Genomic DNA, 20,918 nt, shown 5'->3' with positions numbered 1-20,918 from the left:
GGCACTTCTCTTTGTTTAGTTGCGACTTGCAAATGGAAAAAATTTGCCTGAAGCTGTGTTTGGCCGAAAGGGGCCATCGCCGGGGCAGAGCGAAAGAGACCCAGGGGGTAGCCACGAAGCCTTGTGTGGCTATTTAGATTTAAATGAACCAGATTCCTCAGCACTGGCCACACGCAAGTGTGGGATAGCCACTGTGGCCACTTGAGGCTCGTGGCTACCCGATTAAGCACTGCAGATAAAATATTTCCATCACTGCAAAAAGTTCTTTTGGACAGAACTAGCTTAGAACGTGTTCCCAGGGCACTGGCCTCTGGGCTTAAGCCCTACTGCCCCCCTGAATGGCTCTATTTCCGGGAAACCCGTTTTTTTCACTTCTCGTCTTCACTAGAGTGCAGCTCCAAGCCAATCACATTTCGGGGGAGTAGAAAACTAGATTCGCATGTGTGACCGCCCTTCCCGTTAGCCACGGTGTTTTGTGATGGACGCAGAAATCCCTCTCCCCTGCCGGAATCACCAGTGGCCACCAAAGTTGGGAGACAACAGGTGTGGTGTCAGAAGTCCAGGAGCCATTTCCTGTTAAGATTCTACCAGAAACGGAAGGGGAGGGGGAGGGGGGGGGTCATAGTTTTGTAGCTTGGACCCAGTGGCTGCCTGCTAATCCTCCCCAAGCTTCTTCAGTCCCCGTTTGGAGAATTTAGCCCTAAGTTTCACATCCCATTTCCGTGCTGAGCCCCACACCCCCAGCTCAGGACCTCTTGCCCTTTCTGTGCTCCCGCTGCTGGACATTAGTCATCAGAGCCCATTTCTGGTTACTGTTTATATCGTCTCTAAATGCCTCCTTCCAACTACCAACAGTAGGTCTTGCTAGACTCCTTGGGAGTCTGGGCTCTCCCCTGTGGGAGGGGCAGTTGACAGCCCAGCAAAGCAGAGAACCTGCTACCCCACCCCACCCCCTGGGGAAGATCTGGCAACGAACAGCAAAGATGTGGGGCCAACAGCACTCCCTGCGGGTGCGGAACAGCTAGAAGCCTTGCGAAAATCGGTACCACCTCGTATCACACACACCCAAAACCACCGGTTGCTGCAAAAAAGCTTTATTGTTTTCATTTGGTCCACGGCTTGGGAGAAGGCTCCAGGTTGGTTAAAAAAGCTGCCTAGTGGCTGCAAGGAGAGACTCAGGCACAAGCCCTGACATCTGGGGGGAATGCCAGAGGGACCCTCTCGAAGGCTGCTGGGCTCCAGAGACTTCTAGTCGTGCTTGAGGGTGAGTCTTTCGAAGAGATACTCGCCCAGCTCGGCCTGGGGGCCGGACAGCCTGCGGAGATTAGTCAGATGGTCGCCCATCTTCTTAATGAGTTTCACCTCCTCATCTAGAAAGTGATTCTCCAGGAAGTCACAGAGCTGAGGGACAGGACAGGAGAAAATATGGTCAGTTACACAATAACGGTGCGACGGAGGGGGAAACGAGGCTCGAAAGGAAATTGGCCCAATTACATGTGGATGAAGGGGGTACTCACATGGGGGTCTGCGCGGGCAGAACCCAGGGCATGCAGATCCAAAAGGCCCTGGTTCAAGTTCTTCTCCAGAAGCAGGGCGGCTTCCATGGCGTCCAGGGTTTTACCCCACTCATCTTGGGACGGCTTCTGTACAGATGACAGAGGGCTCAGGACTCGCTACATACGTGGCAAAGCCGTCTAAGATCTCGCATCTTATCACCCCCAGTCTCCCACAACCACCCATGCGACGACACCACGTTGCGGCGTGGACAGCTGCGGCTTCGGGAACCCGGGGGCGCCTCCATTTTGAGCAGCACAAAAGCGAACACAATCGCCCAGAAACCCACGCGGTGCCTAAACCGCTACGCGCGCGCGCGGGCTGCTGGGATATGTAGTCCGCCGCCCGCGCACTATTTACCTGCACGTCCAGGAAGAGGGCGCGGCCGCCGCGCTGGTTTTGCATCTTCAAGAGGCGCTCGGCGCCCTCCCGCTTCTCCTCAGCCAACTCGCGGAAGAAGTGGCCCACGCCCTCCAGAGCCACATCGTCACGGTCGAAATAGAAGCCCTGCGGGAAGAGATGGCGCGAACACGGGTTACAGGGCAGAAAGGCCGGCCAGGCGCCCCGACTCCGCCCCCCGACTACCCAACGGGACAAAGAAAGCCAGCGCGTGCGCAGAGGGCCAGAGGTGCGCACTTGGGGGAAACTTGGGCTGGGGGCGTCCTGGGGACCCTCACCAGAGAGAGGTAGGTGTAGGAGGCCCGCAGATGCATGTTGACCAGGCGGTTGACGGCGGCCTCCACCTCGGTGGAATAATTCTGACGAATCTGGGAGCTCATGGTTGGTTGGTGATGAGGAGCTAAGTTCAAAATCGGGTGTTGGCTGGTCCCGGAGGCAGAGGATGGGCAAGAAGATGGCTCCGAAGGTGGCGACTGGAAAAAAGGTTGGAGGGTGGTCGGAGGCAGGTAGAAGGCGCGTCCCTGGGTCTGTTCCGTCCAAACACTGTTGAAGCAAGAGACAGATCCGCAGGACCGCCGGGCGCACTGCAAAAGGCCGTGGCCAGGGCGGCTTCTTTTATAGCGCGCGGGGCCGCGGAGGTGGGGCGCTCAGGGACAGCGGTCGGCCAATCTGCGGTGTCGGGAGGCGGGGCTTGGAGCCCGCGCTTGACCAATCCGAGTTGATAGGAGTCCCAGACCCCCGCCCAGAGGTGGGGAAGTCACGCGCCAGTGCGCGAGGCTGTTGTGAAATGGGGAAGTGGGGGTGGGGAGGTTACGGGGTGCAAGGGTCCTGGGGCTAGTTCTGGACAGTCAGGGGATTGTGTGTGTGTGGGGGGGGGGTCTCTCTGGTGGGTGGAAGATTAATGGGGACACTGGGAGCCCTGGAAAATTATGATTCTGGGGTCTTGGGAGTGTCTCAGCAAAGTAGATTGGATTCTGGGGTTGCCTTAGAGCATGGATCTTTCTGGCGCCCTGGAGGTTCCTCAGAGGTGTGGATACCTCCAGATGAGTGGGGGTTGCTCTGGAAGATAAGGGGTCTCTGGATCATTACAAAGTTTGGAAGTCGGTGCGGTGAGATACTTCTGGAATCTTGGGGTATCTCTCTGATAGATGGGTTGAGAGAGGGACCTGGAGCCCTGGAGTTCACTAAAAGATTGGGAATTTCTGTAGCCCTAGAGCTGACAATGGAAGTTCATATTTTCTGGAATCTTCCCCTAAGAGGGTTGGGGGTCTTGAGGCTCATGAAGTGATCTTCAAGATTAAACGGACAGTTGTTCTTGGGATCCTCCCCCTTTAATCCCCCCTGTAACAGGGGAGAGGGATATTTCTGGAAGCCTAGTAGGGGCTTTTCTAAGAGGTAGGAGGACTTGGAGAGCCCTTTGGAGCCTTTGAAAGATTGGGCCACTTGGAATATCTTGGGGAAATGACACTCAAACTTTGGGTGTCTCTGAGGCTGCATTTCCTGGAGACTATTCTGAGGGCAGCCAGACTTGAAATTCCCTTTGGCTCTGAAGCAGTCTCTCTTGTCCCTGTCTTGCCTCACACGCGCTTCTTCAAAGTCACAAAGAGAAGCCTTGCATCCTAGGGACCCAAGGAGGGTCTGGGGACCTGTGGATGGGATGTGTCTTTGACCAATGGACATTTTTTTTTTAAGTGTGTCAGTTCCAGGCTGGTGTCTGGAAGCAGATTGGCTCAACCAGGACCTGCCCTCAAGGAGCTCCCCGTCCTAGTTGATGGCCGGGGGGGGGGACAAAGACAGGAACTTGAACCTATTGCAGTGCCCTAATGGAGGTAGCAGGCAGGCTGAGCAGGGGAGCTAAAGCTACTGAGGCCTGCTTTGCAGAGGGGGCCCGCTCCAAGCAGCCCAGGCAAGGTGTCCTCTGACCAAGGGGACGCTGGACCGGGGTGGTATCTGGGGTCCTCAAGGGGCCCCTGGGCCAGTGGCCAGGAGAGCAGCGGTGCTGAGTCATGCTGAACTCAGCGGTAAGGGTCTCAGGCACAGAGGCGGGGTGGGGCCACTGACTGACCTCATGTCCTGCCAGGCTGCTGACTGGCGGGGACCCTGGGAACTAGGCCTGGCTGGGATCCAAGTCTGGCCCCCTCCCCCAGGGTGCCACCTTGAGTGTGCTTTGTCTCTGCATCTTACGGTCTTTTCGAGTTCCTCGGGCCTGTGGCCATATTGTCTCCTCTCTGGGCGGTGACTCAGTCTCCCTTCACTATCTTGTCTGACAGCTCTCCCCTGACTTGGTGTCTCTGGGGAGAGTCTATGGGGGAGGGGCAGGTGCTCCAGGCACACAGTCACAATGGGGCCTGAGTTACTCATTCACCAAATTTCAAACCTCAGCCTAAAGACCTTTAGCCTCCACCAGGCCCCACCTGCAGAGAGGGGTGACTTTGGAAATGCTCACAGGTAGAGGGAGAGGAAGGGAAGGGGGGAGACAAAGATGATCTGAAGAAGGACCCAGATCTTGGGGGTGAGGGGTAGACAGGGGATGGGGGAAGAGGCCCAGAGACAAGAGGACAGAAAGACCCAGAGAGAAGGGACAGCAGACGCTGTGACTAAGTGATTTCAATCTCCAATTTCCTCTTCTGCGTCCAATCTTCTAGGCCATTTTGCAGTATCTGCACCCGGGCCTGTTCTCCGGGAGGGGCCCCCCCTCCCCCCAGCCCATCCAGCCTTGTCCCCTCCTCTCCGGCCACTCAGCACAAGCTCAGGCCTTGACCTCTCCCTTGGATCTTCTGGGCCCAGCCTTCTGACCTCGGGTAGCTTCCCCACAGGGCTCTAGAGCCCTCTCCTGGTCCACTGACTCCTGCCACCCCCCCCCCCGCCCCGCCCCATTCGCCACCTAAGTGTGCGACTTCCTCTGGTCCCATATGGTGGAAGCTTCCGAGGCCTAGTTCTCCAGGGCCTGCTGCCCTGTCCTACAGCCTGGACTCCACTGCCTGTCTGAGGTCTTGCCCACTGCTGCCTGGAACACAGCACCACCATAGACCTCAACGCTAGTGATCTTCGGTCCCCTCCCAGTTGTGGGCTTTTGGAGGGCAGAGCGGGGACCTAATCCCGCACTAACCCAGAGGGCACTGGGCTCCCTCAACAGATTTGCCGGCACGTGAAGTCTGGTCTCCTGTGACAGCCAGGGAGAGAGCTCAGTGACTCAGACTCCGAAGTGTGGCCTGAAAGAGGTTTATTGCCCCCACCAGACCTCTCCTCCCCCACATCCCCCCCCCCCCCAATAATTACAAAAGTAAGAAAAATGCCCATGGCCCCCAATTCCCACCCCTCCCGGAAAAATGCCATAATTTATGCAGAAAAGACACAGTCCAAGGCAGCTGGTGGCCTCAGCCCATCTTTTTCCAGATGGTGAGTGACGCAGTCAGCACTCCGGCCACAAAGATGGTCACTGTCTGCCACGTGGGTGTCCCAAAGTAGGAGAGGAGGCCGTCCTGCAGACAGGTACATGAGTCACTTCAGCAGCTGGGCCAAGGGGGAGCCCCTGAGCCAGCATGTGAGGAATCAGGGAGGGAGAGGGGCCTGGGAGAGGTCAAAGGGCATGAGTGGGGGTAAAAGCCTAAGATTAATGGATACTAAAGAGTTGGGGTCGTAGGGTTATCAAAAAACTTGACGGATTCCAGGGGAAGTGGAGGCACCAGGGAGAATAGGAGATACTAGTTAGGTCCGGGGTCACCGAGAGGTCAGGGGTCACCGAGAGGTCAGGGGGTCACCGAGAGGTCAGGGGCGACCAGCTGAGTCAGGAATTGATCAGACGTGTGAGGAAATGCATTATAGACCCCATCTGATGATCCAGAGTCAGGGAGGACAACACTGTGTTGGGCTCAGGAGGACTCGGGGGTCTCAGAGTAGTAGGGGTGGGGGGAGGTTAGGGGCCTCACCCAACCACCCTGGTCCTGGATCCAGCCCAGCAGCCGCTCTCGAAGGAAGTCCAGTGTCCAGCCCATGATGGTCCGGATCAGCTCGGGCACCTTGGTGCACAGGGCCTGCAGGGAGTGGAATAGGCCTTAGGGGTTGAGCCTTGTCCTCCCTGTCGGGACAGTGGCCCGACGCCTTTCTCAACTCTGCCTCCCCTCCTGCCCCACTGCGGTCTCTTTTCCACTCATAATCAGAACAAGCTTCGTAAATTGTTAACTGGATCTTTTTACTGTCAACTGCCCTGCTCACATACCTTCCATGGCTCCCCAGGTGGTAAAGACCAAAAGGCATAGCTCAGCCCACAAGGCCCTGTATGAAGGCTCTGACTTGATCGCATTCCATTTTTCCACTTCTTTTCTGTGTCTCATTTACCTTCTTCCACATCTTCATTCCCACCAACTCTTCCCTGCCTCAGGACCTTTGCACATGCTGATTCTTCTACCTAAACAGGCTTTAACCAAGCAAATTTTTACTCCTCCCTCAAAGCTCTAATGTCAGGTCTGAAGTCATTCTCCAGAGAGGGGTTTTCTGACCTTCACATTAGGTAGGACTAGCCATCCCCCCCTGCCCATGACTCTCCAACAACCTGAACTTCCCTTTCCCACCCTCTATCTGGCTGTCTCTTCCCTGTTGTCCACCTCATATCCAACATTCAAGCCCCATCATTAATCTGGCAAACACATTAAGAAATCTGCTCCCCCCCCCCCCCCTGCTCCACTGTGACCACCAGAGTCCAGGTTAGTCATCATTCAGCAGGACTATTATAGGTGCCCCCTTCCCACATTTCCCAGGTTTTGCCCCATAATCTTTCTTTTCTACCCACAATGGCCAGAAAAAAATTGTCGGGCTTCTGCTTCCCCCATATTTTATCGTGACAAACTTCTGATAGAAAAGTTCAAAGAATTTTACAGTGCATAGCCACATACCTGGAGCCTAGATTGTACAATTAACATTTTGCTTGCTAGAACAGTCCTTTAGATTTACAAGTCAGGTCACCCCACTCTCCTGTTTCTAACCACCCAGTCACTCGCATCTCACTCAGAGCAAAGCTAACATCCTTGCAGTGGCCCAGCGGACCCCTCACAATCTGCCCTCATTTCCCACCCATTCCCCCTCCTCCCTGCCCTCAATGCATCAGCCTTGGTCCTGCCTCAGGGCCTTTGCACTTGCCGGGGCCGCTATCAGATGCCTTTTCCCCAATCTTCACAGATCGCTGCGACTTTGGCTTTGAGGTCATCCCCTCTCAGAAGTCTTTCCCGACCACTTTGCACAATTACATCACCACACTCATCAGACATCGTGGGCTCCACGAGAGCAGGGACCTAGCCTGCTTTGTTGGGTGCCGCTTCTTGGGTCGGGCACATAGTAGGCCCAATAAATGTCTGCTGCACGAGTAACTGAGGGAGCCAACAAACCAGCCCGTAGCCCTCTCCATTCCCTTTGCGCTTAGTGGGCTGCCACAGGGGTTGGCCTCACGACTCCCAGGTCCTCCTGGGTCTGAGCGGAGCATCCCTGGGGGCTCACTGCCCGGCAGCCGCCCACCTTGAGCACCAGTTTGCTGGCAAAGTAGAAGAGGGCAACGACCCGGCCCCAGTTGAAGTTGCCATCGGAAAACATCTCCGCTGCCACTCGGAAAAAGACCTCGCGGGGGGAGTCTGTGTCCACAGCTGCGATCATCCTGCAGGAAAGAGGAAAGCCAGTGCTGCCGAGGGACGACCAGGCAGGGCGTGGGGGAGACTCTGGGATTCCCCTCACACCAAAGACAAGGATGCCGAGGCCCAAGTTAGGCTGTCGTGAAAAAGAACGGGCCAACACGGGGGAAAGGGACGAGATGGACATTCAGGAAAGTGGGGAAAATGACTCCCTGAGGGAGGGTGTCAGTATCCTAGAGCAAGGGCGGGCTTCTCAGCCAGGGAGCCGGGTAGAGTGGTGGGGCCCGGGACGCCGGGGTCTGAGGGAGTAGCAGACTGTGGATCTGAACTCCAGGCCCAGGGGAGGAGGGGCCTGAGAGCCAGGGCTCTGGGGATGTGACGGAGAAGGGGACCAGTGGCTGGATTCCTGGGGCCCAGGGGCCACACCTCTGCAATTCCATGTTACTGTCCAGTTCATCTCCGATGCGCTTGAGACACTCGCTCAGCTTCTTGGTGGACGCATCCTGGGGCACCTGCTCCAGGGCCAGCTCGGGTGTCTCTCCCCCCATTCGCCCTGCCCGATCTTGGATGAAACTAGAGTGGGAATGGAGTGTGGAGGGTGCAGAATCAGAATGGGGCATCACTCCTCCAATCCGCTCGGCAATAATCACACCTCAGACTCACCCCTGAAGCAAAAGGGCCCCTGTCTTCATGATCTGCTCAGAGCTGGTGGGCCCTAGAGGAGAAAGGAGGGAAGACGTGCCTGGACTCTTGGGTCCTAGGGGATTCAGGGAACTAGGGTGGCTCATGATCTCTGAGGGAGGACAACACTAGGGGGTCCTGCATTTCTGGGTCCCTGGTAGGTACAGTGCCTAGGGGCCCGGGCAGCTGAGTCCCTGGTGGAGATAAAGGCAGGGAGCCTCGGCCAGTATCCTGCGTTCTTCCGGCGGAGGAGGTAGAGGGAACGCTTCATGCATCCAGACCCCTGGCCTGAGGGGGCAGAGGAGAGACCCGCCCCTCCCACCAGGAAGTGGTGCCGGCGACAAGCCCGGGCCTGCCCCGGGGCTTGGGATTCTGGGGTCTCCAGCTTCTCGGGGGTCCGAGAGCGCCAGGCAGAAAGGCATCGGGACGCGGAGGCCAGAGAGCCGGGAACCCCCGGGGAGGGAGGGGGCTGGAAGCTGGCAGCGCCCGATCCGGGAGTTTCTGCCCCGGAGTGCTTGGAGATCGCACGGCCCCAAGACCGGCAGGAGGGATCGTGGGGCCGGCCGGCGAGGGGGCTCGCCCTCCTCCCGCCCGTCTGCCTCCCGCCTCACCCCCGCCTCTGGGCTGCTCCCCGGACCCGTCCATCACCGCCGCTCCCGCCGCCGCCTCTCGCCGGGTCCGCCCGGGCGGCCGCAGCACGCCCCTGGTCACGTGAGCGCCCCGCTGAACGTGCGTGCTCTCACGTGACCGCCCCGCAAAATGGCGGCCCGCGGGCTGTCGCCCCGCAGGGCGGTTGGGTCACGTGACAGCACCTGCCTCACCTGCTTGGGGAGGCCGGGGCCCCTATCACGTGACTGTCTAATCTGCACCTACAGGTAAGACCCCGTCGTGGCGCCCTTCCACCCGCCACTCATTCAATGGCAGCTGTAACTTTCATTCATTCATTCATTCATTCATTCATTCATGCAGTATTTTTGGAAGTTTCAGGTGACTTTAAGACCTTCCCAGGGCAGAAGCAACATCGGAGGCCAAAAACCTCACTCACTGAGGCAGGACGTTTTAGACGATTAGAGTCTGTGAGCTGTTTTTGTGACGAGGAATATGAAGTTCAAAAAATGGCAAAACTAACCTGTGGTAGCAGATTGGCAGGGTATGAGCAGGAAGGGGCCCCAAGACAGGCACCCGGGGTGCCTGGAAGATGCTGTATCTTGATCGAGATGATGATTACTCGGGGATACACATGTTGAAAAATTCATGGAACTGTGCGTATGCAGTGTGCACTTTGCTGCGTAGAAATGATATTTCCTCTTAAAAGAAGAGGACAAGAGAATTCGGATTAGAAAATAGGTCGGGGTCAGATAATGAAGTGGGGGGAGCATACAAGAGAAGGGATCTCTGTCCCAAGGGTGGCTGGGAGCCATAGCAATAGAAGATTATAGGAGTCCTAGTACATCAGCCTAACACCACCAGGAACATAAGTGTGACAAAGTCAAGTTTATTGACCCATTGCGATGACGGAGACCACACAAGAGAGAAACCATGGAGCATTTTGACGAAGGAAAAGGTAGAGTTCTCACAGGATCTGCAGGAAGGGTAGGGCAACACCAGGTGCAGACTGTGAAGAGGAACCGGGTGCTCGTGTCCTTGGAAACTACAAGGCGGATCTGGATACGGAGTGGTCCCTAAACCCGTTATGTGAGGCTCTGCACCAGGATTGGAAATTGAGGCTGCTACTCTGTTTCAAATGCCTACAGGCAAGAGTGGGATGTTTCATTTTTACTGAGGGAACGAGCGGATTCTAGGGAACAAAGTTTCTCTGTAAGAAAGCATGTCCTTGGGGGAAAGTGTTTCCTGTTAACTTTGAAGCTAGCTTTATCTTTGCCTGTTATTTCCGCCCAATGAATGAGCCCTCCCTTTGCCTTAATTACAGAGAAAAGAAGAAAGGGCTTTTTTGATGCCCACCTCTCAACAGTGCAGCCTTTGAGCAGGAGGGAGAAAACTTTTTATTTTATTTTTTTGAGAAGGGGAGAGCACGAGTGGGGGAGGGGCAGAGGGAGAGGGAGAGAATCTCAAGCAGGCTCCATGAAGGGCTTGATCCCACAACTTGGCAATGCTGACCGGAGGCAAAATCAAGAGTTGGGATGCTTAACTAACTGAGCCACCCAGGGGCCCGGAAAACTTTTTAGCTAGTTCTGAAGTCAAAACTGTTTATAATAACAAGGATGCTACTTTGGAACTGTGAAACCCTCTTCCAAGATGGTCCCCAATGACTTTAGTCCCCAGGTATATGCATGCCCCTGTGTAGGGCCCTCCCACACTGAATAGGGCTAACCAGTGTGGCCAGTAGGGTATTGTGGAAATGACAGTGTGATTTCCAAAGTTAACTCAGGAGTCACTGCAGCTTCAGGGTGCCTGGGTTAAGCGTCCGACTTCATCTCAGGTCATGATCTCGTGGTTCATGAGTTCGAGCCCCGTGTCGGGCTCTGTGCTGACAGCTCAGAGCCTGGAGCCTACTTCGGATTCTGTGTCTCCCTCTCTGTCTGCCCCTCCCCCACCTCTGTCTTTGTCTCTCAAAAATAAGTAAGCATTAAAAAAAAAACTTTTTAAAAAGTGTTTCTGTGAACAAGGAAGAAATTGCAGTGCCTTTCCCACCAGCCTCGCAAGTCATGGAGCATCCGTGTGGCAAGGGTTACGAGTGAGTCATGAGAACCCTCCATTTTCAGGGAAGAGGAACTAGACTCCAACTCTCTCTCTCTCTCTCTCTCTCTCTCTCTCTCTCTTTTTAAGTAGACTCCACGCCCAGCACAGAGCCCAATGCAGGGCTTGACCCTGAGATCGAGACCTAAGCTGAGATCAAGCAGACTCCAACTCTTAACGGGGGAAGTAAGCAGGGACAGGACATATCTTTGGAAACTGGGAAGCGGCACATCCATTCAGCTGCTCTAGCAATGGCTAGTGGAAGAGTGGCTTAAATAACAGTGAAGTTGATTGACCTCTTGTGTAACAGTCCGAGAGAGTATGCAATCCCCGGTGACATTAACAGGGAGTGAATTTCCGGTGTCAGGGACTGCCTGCTTAATTTTCTTGGTCAACTTGACTGGGCCACAGGGCGCCCAGATATTCTGGTCGAACATTCTCCGGGTGTTTCGGGTGCGATTCACATTTAAATTGGTGACTTAGTAAAGCAGACTAGGCTCCCTGCTGTGGGCGAGCCCATCCGGTGAGATGAAAGGCCGATCCTCCTCAGAGGGAGAAAGAATTCTTTCTGCCTGATTGCCTTCGACCTGGGACATGGGCTTTTTTTCCTGCATCCAGACTCACACGGAAACATCAGCCCTTCCTGCATTTCCAGCTGCCTGCCTTCTGATGAGACCTACACCACCAGCTGTCCTGGTACTCAGGCCTTTGGACTCGGACTGGAACTAAACATCGGCCCTCCTGGCTCTCCAGTTCACCAACTTGCGGATCTCAAGGCCTGCCTACCTCCATAATTGTGTTTTTCTTCTAGCCTTCTAGCTTGTGGGTCCACCGTCTGCAACACATGGTTTCCATCTCGCGGGGGAAGAGGACACGCCAGTGCCCGACACAGCTCTACTCCAGTCCCAAGAAGGGAGAGGCTGAAAGGGAGGCCATCCTCTTTGCCTAAAAAAGGCCATAACTCAGAAGCTGCACACATCCCATTGGCCAGAACCCATTCACGTGGTAAGACCTAGTTGCAAGGGAGCCTGGGAAATGTAGTCTTTAGCTGGGCAGCCACATGTCCAGTGAAAACTTTCCTATCGTCCATGATTGAAGGGACATCTAGCAGTGTTTGCCACACAAAAGATTGAAACCAAGCAAACAGAGGGCTGAAGCCAATGTAGTGATACCTGAATGATGTATAAAGAGACTTGGAATAGAAAACGCATTTGATTGACATCTAGTCCCTCTCGTGTGCCCACAGTGAGAATCATTCGTGCAAACCCAACGTATCCATCTCAATCTTCTAGAACCTGGCAGCACTGAACTTCCTGGACTCTCTGTGACTCACCAAGGTCATGTGACTAGTTGTTGCCAGTGAATTTCACGAGGTTCTGTATGTTGTTTATGTGTTAGGGCTTTTTTTTTTTTTTTTTTTTTTTTTAACGTTTTCTCATTATTGAGAGAGAGAGAGAGAGAGAGAAAGCATGAGCAGGGGAGGGGCAAAGAAAGAGGGAGACACAGAATCCGAAACAGGCTCCAGGCTCTGAGCTGTCAGCACAGGGCCCAACGTGGGGCTCGAACCCACCAGCTGTGAGATCATGACCTGAGCCGAAGTCAGACGCTCAACTGCTTGAGCCACTCAGGCGCCCCCATCAGTTAACATTTTTTGAGAACCTACTGGATGCTGGAGGCTGTTCATATACTATCGCATTTATTCCTCCCCAGAGTGTGGTTGGTAGTATGTCTCTTCTTCACCGATGAGAAGACGGGGGCAGGGAGGAGCTGCGGCAGAGGACAGTTGGGGACACCTCCTACCCACCCACTCTTCCTTGCCCAAGGTCACAGAGTCTATGCTAGGCAAACCAAGGATCTGCCCACAGGTGTCTGCTCCAAAAACTTGTGAGAAGTGTGGTCCTGACTCTGCCTTCCTCCCCTTCCCCACATCCTTCTACCAAATTTACTCACTAGTGACCCCTTTGATGGGTGGGCTTTCTCCAGCTCCCACCAAACCACCATCGCTAAGATTTCTGTGGGAACCATGCCTTTATTTATTCGGGGCATGCATCAGCATTTGTCTTGGGGGAAGGTGACCCCAATGGCCTTCCTCGCTTCCTCAAGGATGTCAGCCAGGAGTTCACTTTCCGCCAGGGGAATCACAGGACTTTCCTTCAGGCCTGGGGGAGAGTACGGTTAGGGACCCCTCCTATGCACGCCTCAAAGATCGAAAGAACTACCATCCCCAGAATCCCATGGGGCACAAAAGTAATACATGGGTTGTACAGATGGATGCCCCCAGGGGATCCTGGGAGTTGTAGTTCCAGACAGCTATTGAGAGTGGCCAAGGGGTGAGGAGTGGCCCACTCCCCTACCAGGCTTGCTTCTCTCCGCCCTGCCACCCTCTCACCCCTCCTCCACATCCTTACCCTTTCGTAGGCACTCCCGGACATGCTTGGCCTCATAAGTCATGCCCATTCCATGTGTAAAGTTGAACTCCTTGCCTGGGGCTGGGGGCAGCGCAAACTCCTTATGCTCTCCCTTCACCACCAGCTCTGTTGGGCACCAGCAGGGGCTGAGGATCTGGGGACAGATAAGAGGTGGCTGCCTGGGGGGCTCCAGCCTAATGATGCTTAGGGGCCTCCCTCTCACACCTGGCGGCTAGAGGTTGGTTACCCTCCAACCTCAGGAGGGCCTGCCCCCCTACCCCCTCACTGGGGGATTTGCTCAACAGCATGACTGTCCCACTAGAAGCCTGTCTGTTCGTCTCCCCCGGGGCAAACCCCTCTCTCACCTGATGCTTAGGCCCAGTGAAGACAGCTTATCTGTGTGTGAATCCCCTTTTCCAGGAGGAGACTTAGATAATCCAGCACCTTCTTATCTCCTAGGTGACTTGAGTTTTTGGCCCCAGAGCCCTGGGAAGCCTCCATTATTTCCATACCCAAGTCTAGGCCAAACTGGAAATAGAGATGTGGCCAGGGCAAGGTCCAAATTTTGCAGTTCAAGTCTGGGGCAACGCCCAAACTCTTCTTCTAAGAACAGGATTTCTTTCTAGCGACAGCGCCCCACGAAGCCCAATGAAGCCGCTCTTTGGTCAGGCACAGATCCCGTCCTGGAAGCAATCCCAAAGGCCACAGCTGCCCTCTAAGCACGGTCGATAACGGTTTCTCCTCAGGCCTAAGGGTTTCTGACGGACTAAGTTCACGGTCAGGAAGGAGCCCGGAGAGCCAAACCCATCCCAAAGCCTGGTGGTCAGGGATGGGTTCCTCAGCAGTGCTGGGGGAAAAGGCCAATTCGGCCCACAGCCAGCCCCAGCAACCAGAGCGGGCCCACTCCTGTTGCCAGGGGCCACGGTTCCCGGTTCCCAGTTCCCAGCACTTGGGACCAGTCCCACTGGCTTGGCCAGTCCCGCCTCACCTGGGCCATGCCCTTGGTACCGCTCACAGAGTTCCCATTGGAGAGCTCAGCAGTGATGCTGCAGGTAAAGCTGCCGTGGACCCCTCCTGGGTACTGGAGGAGCACAGTGACGGTGTCGTCCACACCTGCGGAAGGCACAGCACGGGAGAAGGCCTGGCCTCAGAGCCTGCCTAGGGCGCCCTGGGCCAGAGGTCTCATCTCTAACGCAGCCACGAAAAAGCACCAGGCGAAGTGACAGAAGCCAGACATAGAAGTTGGCCTGCTGTCGGGCTCCACTTGTGTGAAGTGTGGATATACTAACGCCATGGAATTCTACATTTGGAATGGATAAATTATACGGTGTGCGAATTCTATCTCAGGAAAGCTGTTACCAAAAGAAAAGAAAAAGAGAGGGACGGAGACTTAATGTATCAGAGCCTCAACATCATCCTCTGCAAATACCCGTTGTATAGGTTTGGGAGAATCCGTTTCTTCGGCTCTAAAATGGGGATAATTGGGGCGCGTGGGGGGCTCAGTTGGTTGAGCGTGGGACTTCGGCTCAGGTCGTGACGTCACAGTTCGTGGGCTCAAGCCCCACATAGGGCTTTGCACTGACAGCGTGGAGTCTGCTTTGGATTCTCTGACTCTCTCTTTCTCTGCCCCTCCCCCACCAATGTGCGTGCGCGCTCTCTCTCTCTCAAAAATAAACACTTAAAAATATTTAAAAATAAAATAAAATGGGGATAATAGAGGGGGGCACCTGGGTAGCTCAGTCGGTTAAGCGTCCAACTCTTGATTTTGGCTCAGGTCATGATCTCACAGATTGTGAGTTCGAGCCTCCACACCGTCAGCGTGGAGCCTCCTGGGGACTCTCTCTCTCTCCCTCTCTCTCTGCCCCTCCCCCACTTACTCGCTGTCTCTAAATAAACTTAAAAAAAATAAAAAAATAAAAAATTTTATTTTTTGAAGTTTTTATTTATTTTTGAGACAGAGAGAGACAGAGCATGAGCAGGGGAGGGGCAGAGGGAGAGGGAGACACAGAATCTGAAGCAGGCTCCAGGCTCCGAGCTGTCAGCACAGAGCCCGACGCGGGGCTCGAACTCACAGACTGTGAGATCATGACCTGAGCTGAAGTCGGATGCTTAACCGACTGAGCCATCCAGGCGCCCCCAAAATTTTTTAAATAAAATGGGGATAATTGAAACTGTCTCATCCAAGTTATTACAGGTATTACATTAAATGACGTAAAATGCACAAAGCACTTAGAATGCTATTTAGATTACAGTAAGTGCTACATAAGCATTAGTTGAAAATTAAATACAGCTTGCGGAGTAGCAGCCTGGTTCGGGAACACATCACGCACGCCATAGATGGAAGAACCTACTGACCTAATTCTCTTTGGTTCCAGATTAGCCCAAGTCCTTATGCTGGATCGACTCTGTGAGCCTGGATAAGTCACTGTCCCTGTCTGCAACTCAAGTGTCCTCACCTGTAAAATGGGGGCAACTATAATATATCTAGCTCAGGGGGATCATCCTTGTAATAACCCTAATGTGGAAGACGCACTTGATAAATGGAATCTGTTATTTATTTATTTATAAATTCTGCAAGAAAATTTTTTTAATGTTTATATTTGAGAGAGAGAGAGAGGGAGAGAGAGAGAGAGAGAGATAGTGCTCGAGCAGGGGAGGGGCAGAGAGAGAGACAGAGGCAGAATCCGAAGCAGGCTCCAGGCTCTGAGCTGTCAGCACAGAGCCTGATGCGGGGCTCAAACTCATGAGCCATGAGATCATGACCTGAGCTGAAGTCGGACACTTCACCAACGGAGCCACCCGAGCACCCTTATTTTTAAATTATTGTGTTTAACTTTATTTATTCATTTTGAGAGAGACAGAGAGCCTGAGCAGGGGAGGGGTGGAGAGAAAGGGAGAGAGCGAATCCCAAGCAGCTTCACACTGTCAGCACAGAGCCCCACATGGGGTTTGAACGCGCGAACCGTGAGATCATGACCCGAGCCAAAACCAAGAGTTGGACGCTTAACTGACTGAGCCACCCAGGCGCCCTGATAAATAGAATCTGTTTTTACAGCTACTATTTAGTCTAAAAGTTGGCCAGATACTAGCCTGAGAAGGTTTTCTAGAGTGTGACCTTCACCCATATATATTTTCCTGGTCAGTCATTGCCTCCTGGGGTACTGTATGCAAAGATGGCCACAGAATTCCTCTCCTTACCCTGTGAGGGCCCCTCTACAGTAGGACTTTGTAGCTCCTTCCATCAGGAGGTATAGTCTATTGGCTCACCTCTGAAATCAGGTGACGTTGGGCCATGGAACAGTAGCAAACGAGGGACAAAACGAAAGTTTGAAAAATGCTTGCACGCTGAGCCCTGCCTTCTGTTTGTTGCACCGACAGCGTGCACGAGGCCAAACCAGCTAGCTGAAAAGACTTCGTTAATGAGCTCTTTATGACAACCCTAGTATTATCTTCCTTCCTCCCTTCCTTCCTTCTCCACTCCCAACACGAGTCTCAAGCTCAAGACCTCGAGATCAAGAGTTGCATGCTCTACCGACTGAGCCAGCCGGGCGCCCCTACGACCACCCTATTGTCGACATTTGACCAGTAACCAGGACTCAGAGCCGTTGAGTCCCTCGGCTAAGATCACACAGCAATTCCCAGTGCAGAGCCTGCCCACACTCTCAACTCTGATCCTCTTTGACGTCAGGAAGAAAGTTCCTCCAGCTGTCTAACCTGATTTTCATGGGCTAGGAGACTTATTCCCGGCTCAGGGCTCCCGGCGAGAGAGGATGACTCTTACCACCATTGTATAGTCCGGGATAGACGGTACCTGTTTCATGGCGCCTTCCCATGGCTACAATCTTCTCTGGCTTCTGCCCACCAAAGACCATAGAGATGAACTGGATACAGTAGATGCCGATGTCCAGTAGGCCACCGCCAGCCTGGGCCCAGTCTACAGCCCGGGTGATGTGGGTGAGGTCCTTCCCAAATTCTGCCCGAGCCACCCGGAGTTCCCCCAGAGTTCCCTGAGACAGAGTGGACCTCAGAGCTTCGGTAGCAGGAAAGAAGCGGGTCCAGATGGCCTGCACACCACAGAGGGAGAGAGCAAGACCATTGAAAAGAAAGGAAGGGCGTCAGGACCCAGGAATTAACCAACCAGTTCCTCTCCCTTCTGCAGCCCAATCTTGAGGGGGTCCCCGCTCCTCCCCACTATCCAAACAAGACCCGTCCCCCTTCCTTGCACAACCCATCAGTCCCCAAGTTGTGCCCCTAACTCTCCCTGGCTCCACCTCGCCTCTCCATTCCCATAGGAGCAGCTCTAGCCTTATCTTTTCTCATCTGCACCATTACTCCAGTCCCCCAATGTTATAGACTCAACTGTGCCCCCCACCCAATTCATGTTGAGGTCCTAACCCCCCAGGGCCTCCCAAGGTGAATGTATCCGGAGACCAGGTTTTAAAGAAGTAATTAAGTTGGAATGAGGTCATCACGGTGGGCCCTAATCCAACAGGAAGAGGTTAGGACGGCGACACACATGGGGAAGGCCACATTTAGACACAAGGAGAAGACGGCCATTGACGAGCCAAGGAGAGAGGCTTCAGGAAAAACCAACCGTGCTGATATCTTCTAGCCCCTGACTTCTTCTAGACTTCTAGCCTCCAGAAGTAGGAGGAAATACATCTCTGTTGTTTAAGCCACCCAGTCTGTGGTAGTACATTGTAATGGCAAACTGATAACACAGTCTCCCCCCCCCCCCCCGCCCCGGTTCGGACCACCCCCGACCTGGCCCCAGAGGCATCTTTCCTTCTCCTAGAGTTGCCCCTGTCCCACCCCTGCCCATGGCTCCCCAATGCCTATTATCAATTCCCATTTACAGAGTATGTATTAGGGGCAAGACACATACTTTGCATAATGATTCCTCCCAATCTCCCTGCCAGGTAGCTATCATATGTCCCTTTTATAGCCGAGAAAACTGAGGCCCGGTTGGGTCAAATTACTTGCTCAAGATCACAGAGCTAGGAACTGGTGAGAAGTCTAGAGTCCTCTGACTCCAAAGTCTGTCCAAGGTCAAGTTCACACTACATAGGTGAAACCTGCCCATTCTTGTCCTCTTTAAGTCTTAACTCTGCTTTTCCTCTCTGGCCCATTTCCCTGTGCAATTTACTTTTCCTTTAAGGCTCAGGTCAGCCCCTACCTGCACGAAACTTCCTTGACTATCCCCTACACTGGGCTGGTGCCCCCGTGCTGTGTCAACCGCCCGGTGCTGTATCCACGAAAGTCCGTGCAACTGGGCATTGGGAGAGCCCACTTCTGTGACCCTAGCAGATCTGCAGCTGGTGGAAATCTGAGCCTGTATCTCACACCTAATGAACCCCGGCTCCTAGGGTTGGATCTGAAATGTATCAGGTGCTAATAAAAATGAGGAAGCAATAAATTCAGAATCTTAGCACTGTCCAGGCACAGTGAGAACCAGAAGCCCTGAGTAACCCTATCAAATCTTGACCATTTCTGAGGCATAGGGAACTTCGCAGACTAGGAGCAATACTGGGGACAGGGCAGCTAGATAGAACCTGGGGAGGTAAGAGGCAGCCGTTACTACTACTGGCAGAACCTACAGCAAGGTAGCATTTAAGAACCAGGAGACTCCTTAACATGAAAATAGCTTCTGGAGATCATTTGGCGGCCATCTTAACTGCTGGCGCTATCCATTGCCATTTGGCAGCCATCTTAATTACTGGCATTCTGCAAGCTGTCAAATGGCCCCGGTAAGTAGCCGTGTCTGATAAGGGCGAAAACAAAGGCAGTTTGACCTTGAGAGTTGGTGGGTGTGCCCTCGGCCTTCTGACCACTATCCTTGGAAATCCACCGAAAGTAAGCCCATTGCTATTCTGTGCCATTGAGCAAAGATCTTTCAGGCTGCCATGTTTGCTAACGGCCAAAAGCAATGGCTCTCACTCCTCATAGATGTTGCTAGTAGGTTTCATGGCATCGCTCAGCCACGTCCGGGAAAACACCCCAACCCCAGTGCACTTTGTGGACAACTTAATTCTTGACAAACCCTGCCTTTGTGTTCTTCCAAAAACGTCCACTGGCGTTTAGTAATGGCGACAAGCGCTACATTGGAGGCTGGAAGGTCGCACCCTCACCTCCATAAGGAAGAGACCTCGGGACCGGGCTTCGGCAACCATTTCTCGAACTTCCGCAGCGTTCACGCCCATGGGCTTCTCACACAGGACGGCCTTGCCCGCTGCCAGGCATAGTAACACCGCGGCCTTGTGCTGGGGATGCTGAGTGCCAATGTAGGCCACCTCTAGTTGGAAGGGAGGAGGTCAAGAGATCAGAAGCCCTGCCCACCCCGGACTTCCGGGACCCGCCCCCAACGTAGTGCTCCCGCCCCCACCATCCTAAGACCTTGGGCGAAGTTCTACGCCAAGGGGTAGGTACCATTATTTTGCCCGTTTTACAGATAAGGAAACTGAGAAGGGCAAGCAGGAGAGGACAATGCCAGCTGAGGCAGCTTACCTCCGGTCAGGCTGCTGTGCAACTACACCGTCTTGCCTTTCCATCCAGGCCATTCCAGAACACAGCAGCCCTGGCCCCAGAGCTTACTTAAAGCCTGAAAGGGCTCTCTTAGAAACTCAAGCCCCTCCTGGACTGGTCCCTAAATGCAATTTCATACCGGACCGCTAATCCCAGACCAAGCCCGTTCTTACAGTTCTGCCTGCCAGCCCCAGATCCTTCCAGAAGCACACAGGGATTGGCCCATCCCGCAGAGCCTTGCTTATCCTACGGAGCAGCCTAGCTAGAGGCAGCGCCGCGGGGGCCTCGGAGGCCCTTGTCACTCACCCACATTCGGGTCTTTGGCCAGCTCCTCATAGGACCCATAGGCCTTGGGGATGTCATGTTTCCGCGCAAATTCCTTCGCCCGGCTCAGGTCGCGGGCTGCTACCGCCACCACCTGGAGGGGCGCTAGGGTCAGACTAGAGGGACTGGGGAAGGCGCAGGCGCGGGGCAGGTGGCTGGGAGAGAGGTGATGGAGAAGGCCCCCGGTAAGAAAAACTATATCCCCCAGGGCGGAGGCGGGGAGGTACGGTCCTGGGGAAGGAGGTGAGGGGGGCTGGACACGGGTCCTGGGAAAGAGAGATCTGGGACAAGCGATCATTTGACACCTTAGTGCCTAAATTTCTTCTCTTCACAGTAGCTCAGAACAAAACCCTCCCAAACTTGACGAAACTCCAGTTTCGGACAGAAGTGGAGAAAAGAGTAGGGAACCCTAACTCCCTCCTCCCTCAGACCCAGGAGCCTCCCGGCCTGCTCTTCCACAGGATTCCGGAGGGAGTGTGGACCTGGTGCTCGGAGCGAGGCAGCGTCCGCAGCGCCGTCGTGAAGTCGCTGGAGATAAGGCCGACTGACACGATGCCCCAGCGCAGCGCCATCGCAAAAATGCTGAGTCCCTAAGTCCAGCCGCCTCTTGTTGCAAATTGAAAGCCTGACACCCCGCCCACAGGGGGGCGTGGTCATTTCTCCTCCCCCATTGCCCCTACGCCACTTCTCATTGGCCACTAGGCCTGCCCGCCCC

The 20,918-nt window shown here is 54.3% G+C and overlaps 4 protein-coding genes across 6 annotated transcripts in view; 1 reads left to right on the top strand and 3 right to left on the bottom strand.

Annotated features, from left to right (window-relative positions):
• The window catches only part of CYTH2 (cytohesin 2), a 69,273-nt gene that overhangs the window by 39,268 nt on the left and 9,087 nt on the right, over positions 1-20,918 (top strand). The gene's annotated exons all lie outside the window — the stretch shown is intronic.
• Positions 1,079-2,560, bottom strand: FTL (ferritin light chain). The gene is made up of 4 exons (XM_060651694.3): positions 2,232-2,560; positions 1,915-2,061; positions 1,518-1,643; positions 1,079-1,401 (listed from the first exon to the last, which is right to left on the bottom strand). Exons 1-4 carry the CDS (start codon positions 2,331-2,333, stop codon positions 1,249-1,251), a joined length of 528 nt encoding a protein of 175 aa, XP_060507677.1. The 5' UTR covers positions 2,334-2,560; the 3' UTR covers positions 1,079-1,248.
• On the bottom strand, positions 5,264-8,988 carry BAX (BCL2 associated X, apoptosis regulator). Of its 2 annotated transcripts, XM_060651692.3 has the most exons (6): positions 8,864-8,988; positions 8,235-8,286; positions 7,998-8,144; positions 7,462-7,597; positions 5,883-5,987; positions 5,264-5,435 (listed from the first exon to the last, which is right to left on the bottom strand). In XM_060651692.3, exons 1-6 carry the CDS (start codon positions 8,895-8,897, stop codon positions 5,331-5,333), a joined length of 579 nt encoding a protein of 192 aa, XP_060507675.1. In that variant the 5' UTR covers positions 8,898-8,988; the 3' UTR covers positions 5,264-5,330. The 2 variants fall into 2 exon arrangements, with proteins under 2 accessions (XP_060507675.1, XP_081647611.1); XM_081791485.1 differs by lacking the exon at positions 8,235-8,286 and having other exon boundaries at positions 8,864-8,976.
• On the bottom strand, positions 12,954-20,851 carry DHDH (dihydrodiol dehydrogenase). The gene is made up of 7 exons (XM_078439551.2): positions 20,686-20,851; positions 20,186-20,297; positions 19,486-19,649; positions 17,169-17,421; positions 14,346-14,470; positions 13,358-13,511; positions 12,954-13,108 (listed from the first exon to the last, which is right to left on the bottom strand). Exons 1-7 carry the CDS (start codon positions 20,773-20,775, stop codon positions 12,999-13,001), a joined length of 1,008 nt encoding a protein of 335 aa, XP_078295677.2. The 5' UTR covers positions 20,776-20,851; the 3' UTR covers positions 12,954-12,998.

Source organism: Panthera onca, chromosome E2 (assembly GCF_046562875.1).
Source record: "Panthera onca isolate mPanOnc1 chromosome E2, mPanOnc1 haplotype 2, whole genome shotgun sequence".
Lineage (NCBI taxonomy): Eukaryota > Metazoa > Chordata > Mammalia > Carnivora > Felidae > Panthera > Panthera onca.
This window is presented reverse-complemented; position numbering and strand designations above follow the sequence as displayed.

Bases quoted from the DNA above. Each gene is read 5' to 3' on its own strand.
- BAX (XM_060651692.3), bottom strand. From the start codon at position 8,897: ATGGACGGGTCCGGGGAGCAGCCCAGAGGCGGGG. The intron at 8,145-8,234 runs GTGAGTCTGAGG...TTCCCACTCTAG, and splicing joins GGGGCCCTTTTGCTTCAGGG to TTTCATCCAAGATCGGGCAG. The intron at 5,436-5,882 runs GTGAGGCCCCTA...ACCTGTCTGCAG, and splicing joins TCCAGGACCAGGGTGGTTGG to GACGGCCTCCTCTCCTACTT.
- FTL (XM_060651694.3), bottom strand. From the start codon at position 2,333: ATGAGCTCCCAGATTCGTCAGAATTATTCCACCGAGGTGGAGGCCGCC. The intron at 2,062-2,231 runs GTGAGGGTCCCC...CTCTTCCCGCAG, and splicing joins CCTACACCTACCTCTCTCTG to GGCTTCTATTTCGACCGTGA. The intron at 1,644-1,914 runs GTAAATAGTGCG...TCATCTGTACAG, and splicing joins CCCTCTTCCTGGACGTGCAG to AAGCCGTCCCAAGATGAGTG.
- DHDH (XM_078439551.2), bottom strand. From the start codon at position 20,775: ATGGCGCTGCGCTGGGGCATCGTGTCAGTCGGCCTTATCTCCAGCGAC. The intron at 20,298-20,685 runs GTCCACACTCCC...GCGCCCCTCCAG, and splicing joins TGCCTCGCTCCGAGCACCAG to GTGGTGGCGGTAGCAGCCCG. The intron at 19,650-20,185 runs GTGAGTGACAAG...CCTTCCAACTAG, and splicing joins GGCCAAAGACCCGAATGTGG to AGGTGGCCTACATTGGCACT.